Source organism: Canis aureus, chromosome 19, assembly GCF_053574225.1.
Source record: "Canis aureus isolate CA01 chromosome 19, VMU_Caureus_v.1.0, whole genome shotgun sequence".
Lineage (NCBI taxonomy): Eukaryota > Metazoa > Chordata > Mammalia > Carnivora > Canidae > Canis > Canis aureus.
The window spans coordinates 38,012,473-38,027,306 of NC_135629.1; the positions used below are offsets into that span (position 1 = coordinate 38,012,473).

Consider the following 14,834-nt stretch of genomic DNA (forward strand, 5'->3'; position numbering starts at 1 on the left):
AAGGTTAAAGAATGGTGATTCATACAATGTTAGTCTTCGTGATTTTTAGCTACCAGGATTTTGATAGTGCTGTGTCTGCATATACACACACACTCACACTTATATTCATAGTCTCCAAAATTAGGAAAAGTATCCATCTTTTCTCTAATCCCCTCTATTCTGCCAATGTGTTTTTGTTTCATGTGCCCTCCCAATTCACTGAAGTGACAGGTCTTATGAATCAGTAAGCATGCTTGGACTTCAGGCTGTTTATGTGTTATTTTTGATTTTCCAGCACTTTCATTTGGACCCCTGGATGCCCATTGAACAGATGCTTGATAATCTTCAGATCATAGCAGAACCATAACGCCTGTCCTTTGTGTGGGGAGAAGACAGCCCATGTTCTGTGGAAATGAACGGGGAGCAGCAGCTTGATGCAGGTATTGGTTTTGCTGAACAGAATTCATTTTTCATAGTGTAGAACTCTTTACTTACCTGTGTTCTGTTATTTGACTTGTCTTTCTACCACTGAATGGGAAGGAAGCTCTTTGAAGATGTGAGTTCTTTCTCTGTTCCTATGAGAACCTTGCACCAGGGGTATCAAAATATTTGTTGAAGAAGCAAATAACTTTTATGAACAGACATCTTAAAAATTTTTTAAATTTTGATAGTTACTTTTGAATTATTTTGAAATAATTATAGATTCATGAGAAGTTGCAAAGATGGTACTGACAGGTCCTGTGTACCCTTCATCCAGTTTCTAGACTAACTGGTTACATCTCATGTAAGTATAGTACGATATGAAAGCCAGGAAATTGACAGATGTATGAAGTGTATGTAGTAGATTCCTGTAACCATCACCTCAGTCAAGATACAGAACTGTTCATTACCAGAAAGAGCTATTCTCTCCTACCCCTTCATCTACCCCACACTTTCCCCCAACCTTCTCTTACCTCAGACAGCTGTTAGTCTATTCTCCATGTCATTTCAAGAATATTACATATATAGAATCACATAGTGTATGACTTTTCAAGATTTGCTTTTTTCACTCAAGATAATGCCCTTGAGAGCTATCCCAATTCTTGAATGCATCAGCAGTTCCCTTTTATTGCTCAGTAGTATTCCATGGGTGTCCTACAGTTTGGTTAACCATTCATCTATTGTACGTTTTGGTTGCTTCCAGTTTTTAGCTATTACAAATAAAGCTGCTCTTTATTATATACATTTATTATATTTATACATAATATTATGATTATGTAATATATAAATTTATTATATAAATATATATTATATATACATGTATATTATATACATATATTTATTATATACTTATTTTATGTAAAATTTCATTTTTCTGGGGTTAACGCCCAGGAGCACAATTGCTGGATTATATGTTTAATAAAGAAATGGCCAGGGCAGCCCTGGTGGCTCAGTGGTTTAGCGCCGCCTTCAGCCCAGGGCGTGATCCTGGAGACCCGGGATCGAGTCCCACGTCGGGCTCCCTGCATGGAGCCTGCTTCTCCCTCTGCCTGTGTCTCTGCCTCTCTCTCTCTCTCTGTCATGAATAAATAAATAAAATCTTAAAAAAAAAAAAAAAAAAAAGAAATGGCCAAACTACTTTCCAGAGTACATTCTTACAAGCAGTGGATGAGAGATTCAGTATCTTCACATCCCCTCTGCCTTTTGGTGTTGTCACTCTTTTTCAAGTCATTTTTTAATTTGTATATAGTGTTTTTGAATGTATCTCTTTGTATGGCTGTTTAGTGGTTGCCCTAAAACTATCTATTTAGGTATAACACTACCTATTTATGACTTATCATACTTTACTGGTGTCATCATTTTATTAATTTGAGCCAAGTGTGGAAATTTTACCTACTTTTATATCTCTTTACCTTTAAAATTGGCTTAAATATTTCCTCTACAGATTTTGAGAACCACATTAGACCCTGTTAATATTTTGCCTCAATTGTCAAACATAATTTAAAGTTAGGAGGAGAAGGAAAATGTATTCTTTCAAAATTTTTACTCTTGATATTGTCCCTTTCCTGATTTTCTAAGATTCCTTCTTCTATCATTCCATTTCTGTTTTATAGAATTTTTTTAGCCTTTTTTTTGGGGGGGGGGTTGATCTGCTGGTGATAAAGTATTTTACTTTCCTATGATAGTGCCTTAATTTCCCTATTCATTATTGAAGTATATTTTTGCTGGAAATGGAATTCTGGGTAGAAAATTCTTTTCTTTCATCTCTTGAAAAATACTGTGCCTTCTGGGCTCCATGGCTTCCAATGAGAAGTCTGCTGTCATTGGAATCACACATATTCACCTTAAGAGAGGTACTGTTTCTTTTGCTGCTTTCAAGTTTTTTTTCTTTGTCTTCAGTTTTCAGAAGTTTGACTCTTGGTGTAACTATGCACATATTTCCTTGGGTTTATCTTGTTTGGAGTTTTCTTAGTTTCTTGAATCTTACATCTTTTGTCAAAATTGGAAAATTTTCAGCCATTATTTCTTCAAATACTTTTTCAGCCCTGTTCTCTTTCTCTTTTTCTGGGACTCTGCTGACACTAGTGTTAGATCTTTTATTGCTGTTCCATAGCTCCTTGAAGCTTTTTAAATTTTTTTTAATGTTTTCTTTTTTTTTAAATAATAAATTTATTTTTTATTGGTGTTCAATTTGCCAACATACAGAATAACACCCAGTGCTCATCCCGTCAAGTGCCCCCTTCAGTGCTCGTCACCGATTCACCCCCACCCCCTGCCCTCCTCCCCTTCCACCACCCCTAGTTCGTTTCCCAGAGTTAGGAGTCTTTATGTTCTGTATCCCTTTCTGATATTTCCTACCTGTTTTCTTTTTTTTTTTTCAATGTTTTCCTTCTGTTGTTTAGATTGGGTGTTTTCTTTTGCTCTGTCTTTAATTTTAGTTGTTCTTTCCTGTCTTTCTTATTCTGCCAAGGAGCTTACCATGGAGTTTTCTTAAGGTTACCATATTTTCAATTACAAAATTTCTATTTTGAGCAAAGAGGGATGAGGAATGGGAATAGCCCCAACTTAAGCCACAACCCTGCTCTTCTAACCAAGTCCAGTGGCTTGTCTTGAACAATTAACTTTTCGGTTTGTTGTGTGCCTTCAGGTAATTTGACAACTTTGAAATGCTTGATTTTCATCGTTTTTAGCCAGTGTTTTGCTATTTTTCTGGGAAAGTGGGTTCACTGAGGTATTCACTCTGCCATTTAAGAAGTTGATTTGTTTTGTTTTTAAAGATTTTATTTATTTATTTATTTATTTATTTATTTATTTATTTATTTATTTATGAGAGAGGCAGAGACACAGGCAGAGGGAGAAGCAGGCTTCATGCAGAGAACCTGATGTGGGACTTGATCCTGGGACTCCAGGATCACGTCCTGGGCCGAAGGCAGGTGCTAAACCACTGAGCCACCCAAGGATCCCCGATTTGTTTTGTTTTAAATATTATTGTTAATTCGTAGATTTAAAGTGCATGCATGCACGTGCACAAACACACGTACAATACACACACACACACACACACACACACACTTGATGAGTTTGGTTCCATCACTGTTTTCATTCATTTGATGATCAAACTGCCCCATTCTAGAGCAACGAGAGTTCTCTCAGATTGGTTCCCTGTTCTTTTGGTGTGATGTCATGTATCTTTGATAGTTCTAGTCCTTGCTTACTAGTGTAGTAAGATTCCTAGGTACTTCTTGCATATTTTCTGTCCCAAACTTACAATATACCATTTCTCTGGGAAACTGTGTATTTTTTCCTTTTTAACAGTGGATGTAATATTTCAAGATCTCAGTCTGGGTGCTGGGATGCTCATTGATACTAGGTTGTCATTTCTTAAAGGCCTTATCCATAGACATAGCTAGAAACTATCTTCAAGATCTTCAATCTTCAAGAGAAAAGAAAATTAGATGGCTTCATTTTATATTTATAATTTTAATTTAAAATTACAAGGCTTTTACTTCTTTGGTTTATACTTGTATCTCTTTCCTTTTGGAACTGTGTTGTTTCATAATGTTAATATCATCCCTTTCTTTTTTTACCCTATAATATTTCTGTAATTTTTTTCAACATTACTAACATTCCAAGTATTAATAAGATAACAGTGTGAGGTTTAAAATTTCTTTATGGTTTTTGCCTTTAAGTATATTCCACTGGGATTTGTAGATATTATATTTTTAATATGACATGAAGTACTTGTTTTCCTTGTGGTTATGTCACCAACAGGCAAGTTTGTTTCAGTTCATTTTTAGTTGGAATTGTTTTCTTTTGATTTAAAGTTGTTTAAAGTATCTATATAGTCAAAAAGTCAAAATTATGTAACAACATTCCCATTTTTCAACTGATACTGTTCATCCTTTTTATTCTTCTCCATATACACGATTTGTTTCTATTATTTTATTCTTCTGTTTTTCATTTAAAAATTATAAACAAGTATGTGTGTGAGTGTATACACTTACATTCATATTCATATCTCTTATATACTGGAGATTATCCCACACCAATATGTAGTAATCCTTCTCTCCTTTTTATAGCTGTATAAATGTATATACCATATTTTATTCAGCCAGTTCCTTATGATGGACATTTGGATTGTTTCCAATTTTGGTATTACAAATAGTGCTACAATGAATAGCTTTGTACATGTGTCTTTTTGTATTTTTGCCAACATATCTTTGGGATAGATTCCTATAAGTGGGATTGCTGGATCAAAAGGTAAATACATATGTATTTTGCTAGATATTGCCAAGTTTTCTTTCCCTAGGGTTGTGTCATTATGTTTTACCTGCTTAACTACAGCCTTACCATAGAGTATGTTGCAAACTTTGAAATTTTTTTCTAATCTGATACTTCAGTGTATTTTCATTTCATTTTGTTTTAAAATGAGTAAATTTGCATCTTTCCATATATTTATTTATTTATTTATTTATTTTTCTTTCCATATATTTAAGGACCATTTGCATTTCTTTTTGATAAATTCTTTTTTCAGGTACTTTGCTCATTTTTCTAACAGATTATTTGCTGCTTCTTGGTTTTTTAATAGTTTTTTTTTTTTAAGATTTTATTTATTTATTCATAGAGACAGAGAGAGAGAGAGGCAGAGACACAGGTAGAGGGAGAAGCAGGCTCCATGCAGGGAGCCAGATGTGGGACTTGATCCCGGGACTCCAGGATCACACCTCGGGCTGCAGGCGGCGCTAAACCGCTGTGCCACCGGGGCTGCCCCTTTAGTACTAAGTTTTTAATTTATGAGAGATTTTAGTTCTTTAATTCATTCTTTTTAATGGTGGTGGTATTTATTTTTTAATTGTAAATTAGCATGCTGTTTGAGGGAGAAGATTCCTAGCTAAGGACCATGAATGTTCATTCCTAGCTAAAGCCCACGAATGTTCAGCCTTATCATGTGCTAGTAACGGAAATTGCCCCATACCTCCAGGATGCTCCCAATGTAGTCTCTGAGGGCTTGTTACATTTCTGGTGAAAAATTTCAAATGCATGAAAACAACTGGAAAACAATATAATAAACACATGTATAAAATTGAATAGAAAACAATATAACAAATACTTGTGTGTGGTACCTACGTGAAGAATTGATTTTAATCTGGTCTAGTATTTGTTTCCATTTTTTTATTCCTGTAAAATATCTTAAACACAAAGTTTACCATTTTAACCTTTTTTTAGTTGTACAGTTCAGTAGCATAAAGTACATTCACGTTGTACAACCATCACCACAGTGATCTCCAGCACTTTTTCATCTTCCCAAACTGAAACTTTGTAGCTATTACACAATAATAACTCCCCATCTCCCTTTCTCCCCAGTCCTGGGGAGCCACCATTCTCTTTTCCATCTTGGTGGATTTGATAGCTCTAGCTCTTGCATATATATGTAATCATACAGTATCTGTCCTTTTGCAAATGGCTCACTTCACTTAGCATCATGTCCTTTGATTTATCCATGTTGTCATATGGTCCAGATTTCCTTCCTTTTTAAGGCTGAGTAATATTCCATTGTATGTATACACCACCTTTTATTTATCCATTTATCTTTTTATGGGCACTTGGGTTACTTCCACCTTTTGGCTACTGTGACTGTTACTGCTACAAACATTTGTGTACAAGTATCTGAGTCCTTGCTTTCAATTCTTTGGGGTATATACCCGGAAGTGAAATTGCTGGATCATAGGGTAATTGTATTTTTAATTGTCTGAGAAACTACCATATAGTTTTCCACCATATAGTTTACCATATAGTGGCTACACCATTTTATATTCCTAGACCAGCAGTGCACATCCGTGTCACACTTACATTCTGCTTTTCTGGATAATGGTCATTCTAGTGGGTGTGAGGTGTGTCTTACTGTGATCTTGATTTGCATGTCCCTTATGATTTTGAACATCTTTTCATGTGTTGTTACCTCCCCCCCCCTTTTTTTGAAAGAAATAAAACCTAATAGAGTTTAAGCCTCTTTTGTACTTCTCTCCTTTTTTTTTTGTATTTCTCTTCTAATCCTGTTTTCTCCTCTCATCTTCAAAGGTAGCACTGTTGAAGTTGATGTATATTGTTTCCACCATTGTTTTTATACTCTTATTAATATGCATGCATTTATAAACATGATAGTGCAAAGTTTGCTTTGAAATCTAAACTGTATCGTCTTATGCCCTTCATTCTGCACCTGCTGTTTTTATTCAATGTGGGTTGGTTGTTTTTTGAGATTTATCTATGTCAATACTCATTCATTCATTTCAACTGCTATATACTACTACTTTATTGTAGAATTGCTGTAATTTATCTCTTTTCCTATGGATTGCTTTTGTCTGGTGCTATTACAATCAGTGCTGTGGCGAGCATCCTCCTTGTGTTGTGTGAAGCATAGGCTCCTCTAAGGTGTACTCATTCAGCAACTGTTTATCGTGAACTTGCTACTGCCAGGCATTGTTTTGAACAGTGGGGATACATCAGTAAAAAAAACAAAACAAAACAACAACAACAAAAAAAAAAACAAAAAACCTACTCTTAAGAGAGTTTATGTAAATTGGGATTATTGGATTCTGGAATATTTGAGTCTTTGCCCACTCAACAAAAATTTATTGAGTCTTCTGTGACAGTTATAGTAGTTACCAAAACAAAGTCCTGCCTTGATAGAGTTTACTTTCTAATGGGGAGGATAAAATGATGTATGGCATACTGTCAAGTAGGACTGAATGTCTTTAAGATAATGAAAGCGGAGTCTGGGGTTTCTGCTTTAGATAAGTACTGATTGAAGGCTTTTCTGGAGAGAAGACGTTTGAGAAGCTTGAATGAAATGAAGCTGGGAATGACACTAGGGAATGAGTCTTTGAGCTAAGAAAATAAATGCAGAGGAGGCTTTGAGGAAAGAACTTGATTAGAGAAGAATAGTAAGAATCCCAGGGTCACTTGAGTGCAGGGAACAAAGAAGGGGCTGGTTGGGGATGAGGTGGCAGGGAAGGTAGCCAGAGGTCAGACCATGTTGGGCCTTTGCAATTCCAAAGAGTTTAGATTTTATTATAATTGGGATTAAAAGGTGAAAGATATAGTAGTTAGGTCTTGGATTAGAGAGAGAGAGTAATAGAAATGGTAGAAAGTGGTTAGATTTGAGATATATTTTAAAGGTATAGTACCTACAGAATTTTCTAGTGGTTTTGATGCAAGATGTGAAAGAAAAGTTAGAAAACAAGGATAACCCCACATTTTTGGATTGAGCCAAAATATAGGCTGGTGATGTCTTTTACTTACTTGGAGAGTACTAAGAAAGAGTCAGGTTGAAAATTTAAGTTTGAAATGCCTATTAAGTATCTTAAATAGTTAGCAGTAGATACCAAATTGTAGTCCAAAGTGATTATAATAGTTACACTCTCACCAGCTTTATAGAATCCCATTTGGGTGAATTCCTGATGGATTCCAGCAGGAGACAGCATGTCACACTTCTGTGTTGTTGGGATTCGTTGATACTCAATATAGTAAAGGATCCTGCCATTTAAAAAGAACACATGATTATTTTGTATGTAAAATCAATTAACTTGTGAAGTAAATTGTATAAGTTAGGGCTACTAAGTTTATGTTTTTATACCTTAATTTTTTTTTTTTTTTAATTGGGGCTCATCTGTTTCCTTTTGTTTTGATATTAATTCTAGATGCTGGATCTGGTGTGGAAGAAGTGGAATTAAGCTGGGAAGATTATCTAGAAGAGACAGGATCCACTGCAGTTCCCTATGGATCTTTTAAACATGTAAGCCAGTAACTATTTGTTTTACTAACTATATCCTATTCCTTTGACTCACTGTACCATCAGAGAATTTAGAGTTATTTTAAGTTGGGGCACTTGAAAGGATTTGAGTGCTTCTTCCTTTTCCTTCCTGTTGCCACCCTCATTAAGAAAACTGGATGTATTTTATTTCTTTTAATATTATTTTTAAGTAATCTCTACACTCAACTTGGGGCCTGAATTTACAGTCCTGAGATCAAGAGTTGCATGCCCTACTGACTGAGCCAGCCAGATGCCCCTAGACATATTTTAAAATCCTTTTTGGTTTTGTGTATTTTCTGCCACTTAATGCAGGACTTGTCTTTTTGAGAAGTCATGAATATTCCTTATTTTTGTCAAGAAAAACCCTCATTAATTGAAGAAAGTGGTTTATTTTCTTGCACTTTGTTTTATGACCATTGGTTTGCACATTGAAAGGAATTTCAGTAACATGTTGAGCAGAAACACAAGCAATATCATACAGTGGATCATATTAGTGGCCAGTGCAGCATAGTTTTATGCTCTAATAGCCCAGTTTAATTCTTCAGCCTTTGACAACTTATTTGCCCTGTGTAATGCTGGTAGAACATAAGAAAATACTCCAATTCAGACCTAGTTTTTTAACCTGTTCACTTACACTCCCTCTTAAGACACAGAGTTATTGATTCTATTGATTTCATGTTTGTCTTAGTCTTTTCAGGCTGCCATAATGAAATACCATAGACTGGGTGACTTAAACAACAGAAATTTGTTTTCTCAAGTTTTGGAGACTAGAAGTCTGAGATCAGGTTGCCATTATGGTTAGGTTCTGGTGAGGGCTCTCTTCCTGGTTTGCCTCCTCATTGTGTCCTCACATGGTAGAGAGTGAGAGAACATGCTCTCTGGTGTCTCTTCTTATAAGCACACTAATCTTACTGGATCAGGGCTCCACTCTTAGGGGCTCATTGATCCTTTACTACCTCCATAAAGATGCTATCTTCAAATACAATCACATTGGGAGTTAGGATTTGAAATAGGAATTTTGGGGAGACACATTTCAGTCCCAAAGCAGTGTTCAACAGGGCATAGTTCCTTTGTTCTAGGATTTGGGAAGGCACAAATGCTCACTTAGAATTGTTTGATTTTGTGAAGTTGAACCATATTCTTTTTTTTTTTTTTTTTTTTTAATGATTTATTGATTCATGAGAGATACAGCGAGAGAGAGACAGAGACACAGGCAGAGGGAGAAGCAGGCTCCATGCACGGAGCCTGATGTGGGACTCCATCCTGGGTCTCCAGGATCAGGCCCTGGGCTAAAGGTGGTGCTAAACTGCTGAGCCACCCGGGCTGCCCTGAACCATATTCTTATAGGTGTTTTTATAAGCTGAAGAGTTATGCTATTTTCAGTTTGTTTTATAAAAACTCAGTCATAATAGTTGTCCTTTCTAATTTTTAGTTCACTTATGTCTTTGTTAAATTGAAGTGGTGAGAATTATGTATTTTAAGTAAGAATTTCATTTTATATTGTATTGACTAACCTTTTATAATAGTTTTCAGTATTTTTTAACATAGTCTCTTTGTGATCATGTAATATCTTTGAATTCTTTTTTTAATGTTATTACTAATATAATATGTATTTATACAAGCTTGTTTTTTTATACCAAAATGAAAATAGAGGACGAATTTTCTGACTAAAACTCTAGATCTAAAAAGACATCATTTTAAAGAGATAGATTCCACCTCTTTGAATGACAAAGCAACAAGGAGAATGAAAAGTAGATGTATACTCTCTCATCATCAAATGTAGAAAATATTTGTAAGCTTGAATCAGTATATGGTGAAGGGCTGCCAAATACAGTGAAAATCAGGCACTACTATAGGAAGATGCTGAGAAGGGGTGTTGGTGGATAGCTGATCACGGGCAATATTGGTAGTACTCAGATCTCCAGGAAAATGAAGGTGGATGTGCAGACTACTGGCAAGAGTTGTATAGGACCCAATTTGGAATAAAGGAGAGAGGGAAGAGAGGGCTAAAGAAGAAATAAGAGGTAAAACCACATTTGCAAAGAGGACAGGTCTAAGATAGTAAAACAATTTTCCTTATGGTATGTGTCTTATGGAGAAAATAGCACCAGCTTTGGAAAAGGCACTATGCTTTACCTGGGTCTTCTAGAACAAAAGCTTTAAGCTGCTAGGGGAAGGGATGCAAACCCTGTTAACCCCAGGGTGCAGGTCAGGATCCACTGCAGACTGGAGATAGAACAGAAGAAATAAAAGCCTTCTGTCCCTGAGAGAAGGGTAGAAATATGTATTGAAGCATTGGAGGTCCTCTACAGTTGGGTGAGGGGTAAGATCACTGAGAAGTTCCCACTCCTAAGACTCAGGACACAGAACTTGACTGAGACTGAGGCTGAATCTCAGAGAATGTCCTTTTCTTTTTTTTTTTTTTTTTTTTTTTCATTTTTTATTTTTATTTATTTATTTATTTATTTTTTATTGGTGTTCAATTTACTAACATACAGAATAACACCCAGTGCCCGTCACCCATTCACTCCCACCCCCCGCCCTCCTCCCCTTCTACCACCCCTAGTTCGTTTTCCAGAGTTAGCAGTCTTTACGTTCTGTCTCCCTTTCTGATATTTCCCACACATTTCTTCTCCCTTCCACTATTATTTATATTCCCCAAATGAATGAGAACATATAATGTTTGTCCTTCTCCGACTGACTTACTTCACTCAGCATAATACCCTCCAGTTCCATCCACGTTGAAGCAAATGGTGGGTATTTGTCATTTCTAATAGCTGAGTAATATTCCATTGTATACATAAACCACATCTTCTTTATCCATTCATCTTTCGTTGGACACCGAGGCTCCTTCCACAGTTTGGCTATCGTGGCCATTGCTGCTAGAAACATCGGGGTGCAGGTGTCCCGGCGTTTCATTGCATTTGTATCTTTGGGGTAAATCCCCAACAGTGCAATTGCTGGGTCGTAGGGCAGGTATATTTTTAACTGTTTGAGGAACCTCCACACAGTTTTCCAGAGTGGCTGCACCAGTTCACATTCCCACCAACAGTGTATGAGGGTTCCCTTTTCTCCGCATCCTCTCCAACATTTGTTGTTTCCTGCCTTGTTAATTTTCCCCATTCTCACTGGTGTGAGGTGGTATCTCATTGTAGTTTTGATTTGTATTTCCCTGATGGCAAGTGATGCAGAGCATTTTCTCATATGCATGTTGGCCATGTCTATGTCTTCCTCTGTGAGATTTCTGTTCATGTCTTTTGCCCATTTCATGATTGGATTGTTTGTTTCTTTGGTGTTGAGTTTAATAAGTTCTTTATAGATCTTGGAAACTAGCCCTTTATCTGATATGTCATTTGCAAATATCTTCTCCCATTCTGTAGGTTGTCTTTGAGTTTTGTTGACTGTATCCTTTGCTGTGCAAAAGCTTCTTATCTTGATGAAGTCCCAATAGTTCATTTTTGCTTTTGTTTCTTTTGCCTTCGTGGATGTATCTTGCAAGAAGTTACTATGGCCGAGTTCAAAAAGGGTGTTGCCTGTGTTCTTCTCTAGGATTTTGATGGAATCTTGTCTCACATTTAGATCTTTCATCCATTTTGAGTTTATCTTTGTGTATGGTGAAAGAGAGTGGTCTAGTTTCATTCTTCTGCATGTGTATGTCCAATTTTCCCAGCACCATTTATTGAAGAGACTGTCTTTCTTCCAATGGATAGTCTTTCCTCCTTTATCGAATATTAGTTGCCCATAAAGTTCAGGGTCCACTTCTGGATTCTCTGTTCTGTTCCACTGATCTATGTGTCTGTTTTTGTGCCAGTACCACACTGTCTTGATGACCACAGCTTTGTAGTACAACCTGAAATCTGGCATTGTGATGCCCCCAGATATGGTTTTCTTTTTTAAAATTCCCCTGGCTATTTGGGGTCTTTTCTGATTCCACACAAATCTTAAAATAATTTGTTCTAACTCTCTGAAGAAAGTCCATGGTATTTTGATAGGGATTGCATTAAACGTGTATATTGCCCTGGGTAACATTGACATTTTCACAATATTAATTCTGCCAATCCATGAGCATGGAATATTTTTCCATCTCTTTGTGTCTTCCTCAATTTCTTTCAGAAGTGTTCTATAGTTTTGAGGGAATAGATCCTTTACATCTTTGGTGAGGTTTATTCCTAGGTATCTTATGCTTTTGGGTGCAATTGTAAATGGGATTGACTCCTTAATTTCTCTTTCTTCAGTCTCATTGTTAGTGTATAGAAATGCCACTGACTTCTGGGCATTGATTTTGTATCCTGCCACGCTACCAAATTGCTGTATGAGTTCTAGCAATCTTGGGGTGGAGACTTTTGGGTTTTCTATGTAGAGTATCATGTCATCGGCGAAGAGGGAGAGTTTGACTTCTTCTTTGCCAATTTGAATGCCTTTAATGTCTTTTTGTTGTCTGATTGCTGAGGCTAGGACTTCCAGTACTATGTTGAATAGCAGTGGTGAGAGTGGACATCCCTGTCTTGTTCCTGATCTTAGGGGAAAGGCTCCCAGTGCTTCCCCATTGAGAATGATATTTGCTGTGGGCTTTTCATAGATGGCTTTTAAGATGTCGAGGAATGTTCCCTCTATCCCTACACTCTGAAGAGTTTTGATCAGGAATGGATGCTGTATTTTATCAAATGCTTTCTCTGCATCCAATGAGAGGATCATATGGTTCTTGGTTTTTCTCTTGCTGATATGATGAATCACATTGATTGTTTTACGGGTGTTGAACCAGCCTTGTGTCCCAGGGATAAATCCTACTTGGTCATGGTGAATAATTTTCTTAATGTACTGTTGGATCCTATTGGCCAGTATCTTGTTGAGAATTTTTGCATCCATGTTCATCAGGGATATTGGTCTGTAATTCTCCTTTTTGGCGGGGTCTTTGTCTGGCTTTGGAATTAAGGTGATGCTGGCTTCATAGAACGAATTTGGAAGTACTCCATCTCTTTCTAATTTTCCAAACAGCTTTAGGAGAATAGGTATGGTTTCTTCTTTAAACGTTTGATAAAATTCTCCTGGGAAGCCATCTGGCCCTAGACTCTTGTGTCTTGGGAGGTTTTTGATGACTGCTTCAATTTCCTCCCTGGTTATTGGCCTGTTCAGGTTTTCTATTTCTTCCTGTTCCAGTTTTGGTAGTTTGTGGCTTTCCAGGAATGCGTCCATTTCTTCTAGATTGCCTAATTTATTGGCGTATAGCTGTTCATAATATGTTTTTAAAATCGTTTGTATTTCCTTGGTGTTGGTAGTGATCTCTCCTTTCTCATTCATGATTTTATTAATTTGAGTCTTCTCTCTCTTCTTTTTAATAAGGCTGGCTAATGGTTTATCTATCTTATTAATTCTTTCAAAGAACCAACTCCTGGTTCTGTTGATCTGTTCCACAGTTCTTCTGGTCTCGATTTCGTTGAGTTCTGCTCGAATCTTTATTAACTCCCTTCTTCTCTTGGGTGTAGGATCTATTTGCTGTTTTTCCTCTAGCTCCTTTATGTGTAAGGTTAGCTTTTGTATTTGAGTTCTTTCCAGTTTTTGAATGGATGCTTGTATTGCGATGTATTTCCCCCTTAGGACTGCTTTTGCTGCATCCCAAAGATTTTGAACGGTTGTATCTTCATTCTCATTAGTTTCCATGAATCTTTTTAATTCTTCCTTAATTTCCTGGTTGACCCTTTTATCTTTTAGCAGGATGGTCCTTAACCTCCATGTGTTTGAGGTCCTTCCAAACTTCTTGTTGTGATTTAGTTCTAATTTCAAGGCATTATGGTCCGAGAATATGCAGGGGACAATCCCAATCTTTTGGTATCGGTTCAGACCCGATTTGTGACCCAATATGTGGTCTATTCTGGAGAAAGTTCCATGTGCACTTGAGAAGAATGTGTATTCAGTTGAGTTTGGATGTAAAGTTCTGTAGATATCTGTGAAATCCATCTGGTCCAGTGTATCATTTAAAGCTCTCGTTTCTTTGGAGGTGTTTTGCTTAGAAGACCTATCGAGTATAGAAAGAGCTAGATTGAAGTCACCAAGTATAAGTGTATTATTATCTAAGTATTTCTTCACTTTGGTTAATAATTGATTTATATATTTGGCAGCTCCCACATTCGGAGCATATATATTGAGGATTGTTAAGTCCTCTTGTTGAATAGATCCTTTAAGTATGATATAGTGTCCCTCTTCATCTCTCACTACAGTCTTTGGGGTAAATTTTAGTTTATCTGATATAAGGATGGCTACCCCTGCTTTCTTTTGAGGACCATTCGAATGGTAAATGGTTCTCCAACCTTTTATTTTCAGGCTGTAGGTGTCCTTCTGTCTAAAATGAGTCTCTTGTAGACAGCAAATAGATGGGTCCTGCTTTTTTATCCAGTCTGAAACCCTGCGCCTTTTGATGGGGTCATTAAGCCCGTTTACATTCAGAGTTACTATTGAGAGATATGAGTTTAGTGTCATCATGATATCTATTCAGTCTTTGTTTTTGTGGACTGTTCCACTGAACTTCTTCTTAAAGGGGAATTTTAAGAGTCCCCCTTAAAATTTCTTG

At 36.6% G+C, this 14,834-nt stretch overlaps 1 protein-coding gene and 1 long non-coding RNA gene across 17 annotated transcripts in view; one reads left to right on the forward strand and one right to left on the reverse strand.

Moving 5' to 3' along the window:
• SFMBT1 (Scm like with four mbt domains 1) overlaps positions 1 to 14,834 on the forward strand; it is a 130,403-nt gene that overhangs the window by 68,816 nt on the left and 46,753 nt on the right. For 13 of the 14 annotated variants that reach the window (XR_013357857.1, XM_077858556.1, XM_077858558.1 and 10 more), the window contains 2 exons: positions 275 to 419; positions 8,157 to 8,251. Coding sequence is in view for 12 of the 14 variants with exons in the window: in XM_077858556.1 (XP_077714682.1) it covers positions 392 to 419; positions 8,157 to 8,251 (123 nt within the window). In the remaining 2 variants the exon portion in view is untranslated. Of the gene's footprint in view, positions 1 to 274; positions 420 to 8,156; positions 8,252 to 14,834 lie in introns of those variants that run through there. The other variant, XM_077858568.1, reaches the window with a different exon arrangement.
• The window catches only part of LOC144289920 (uncharacterized), a 41,086-nt gene continuing 31,273 nt past the window's right edge, over positions 5,022 to 14,834 (reverse strand). The window contains exons 2-3 of one of the 3 annotated variants that reach the window (XR_013357860.1): positions 7,883 to 7,992; positions 5,022 to 5,509 (exon numbers count right to left, since the gene is read on the reverse strand). This is a non-coding gene — a long non-coding RNA (uncharacterized LOC144289920). The remainder of the gene's footprint in view (positions 5,510 to 7,882; positions 7,993 to 14,834) is intronic. The other 2 variants (XR_013357859.1, XR_013357858.1) reach the window with 2 other exon arrangements.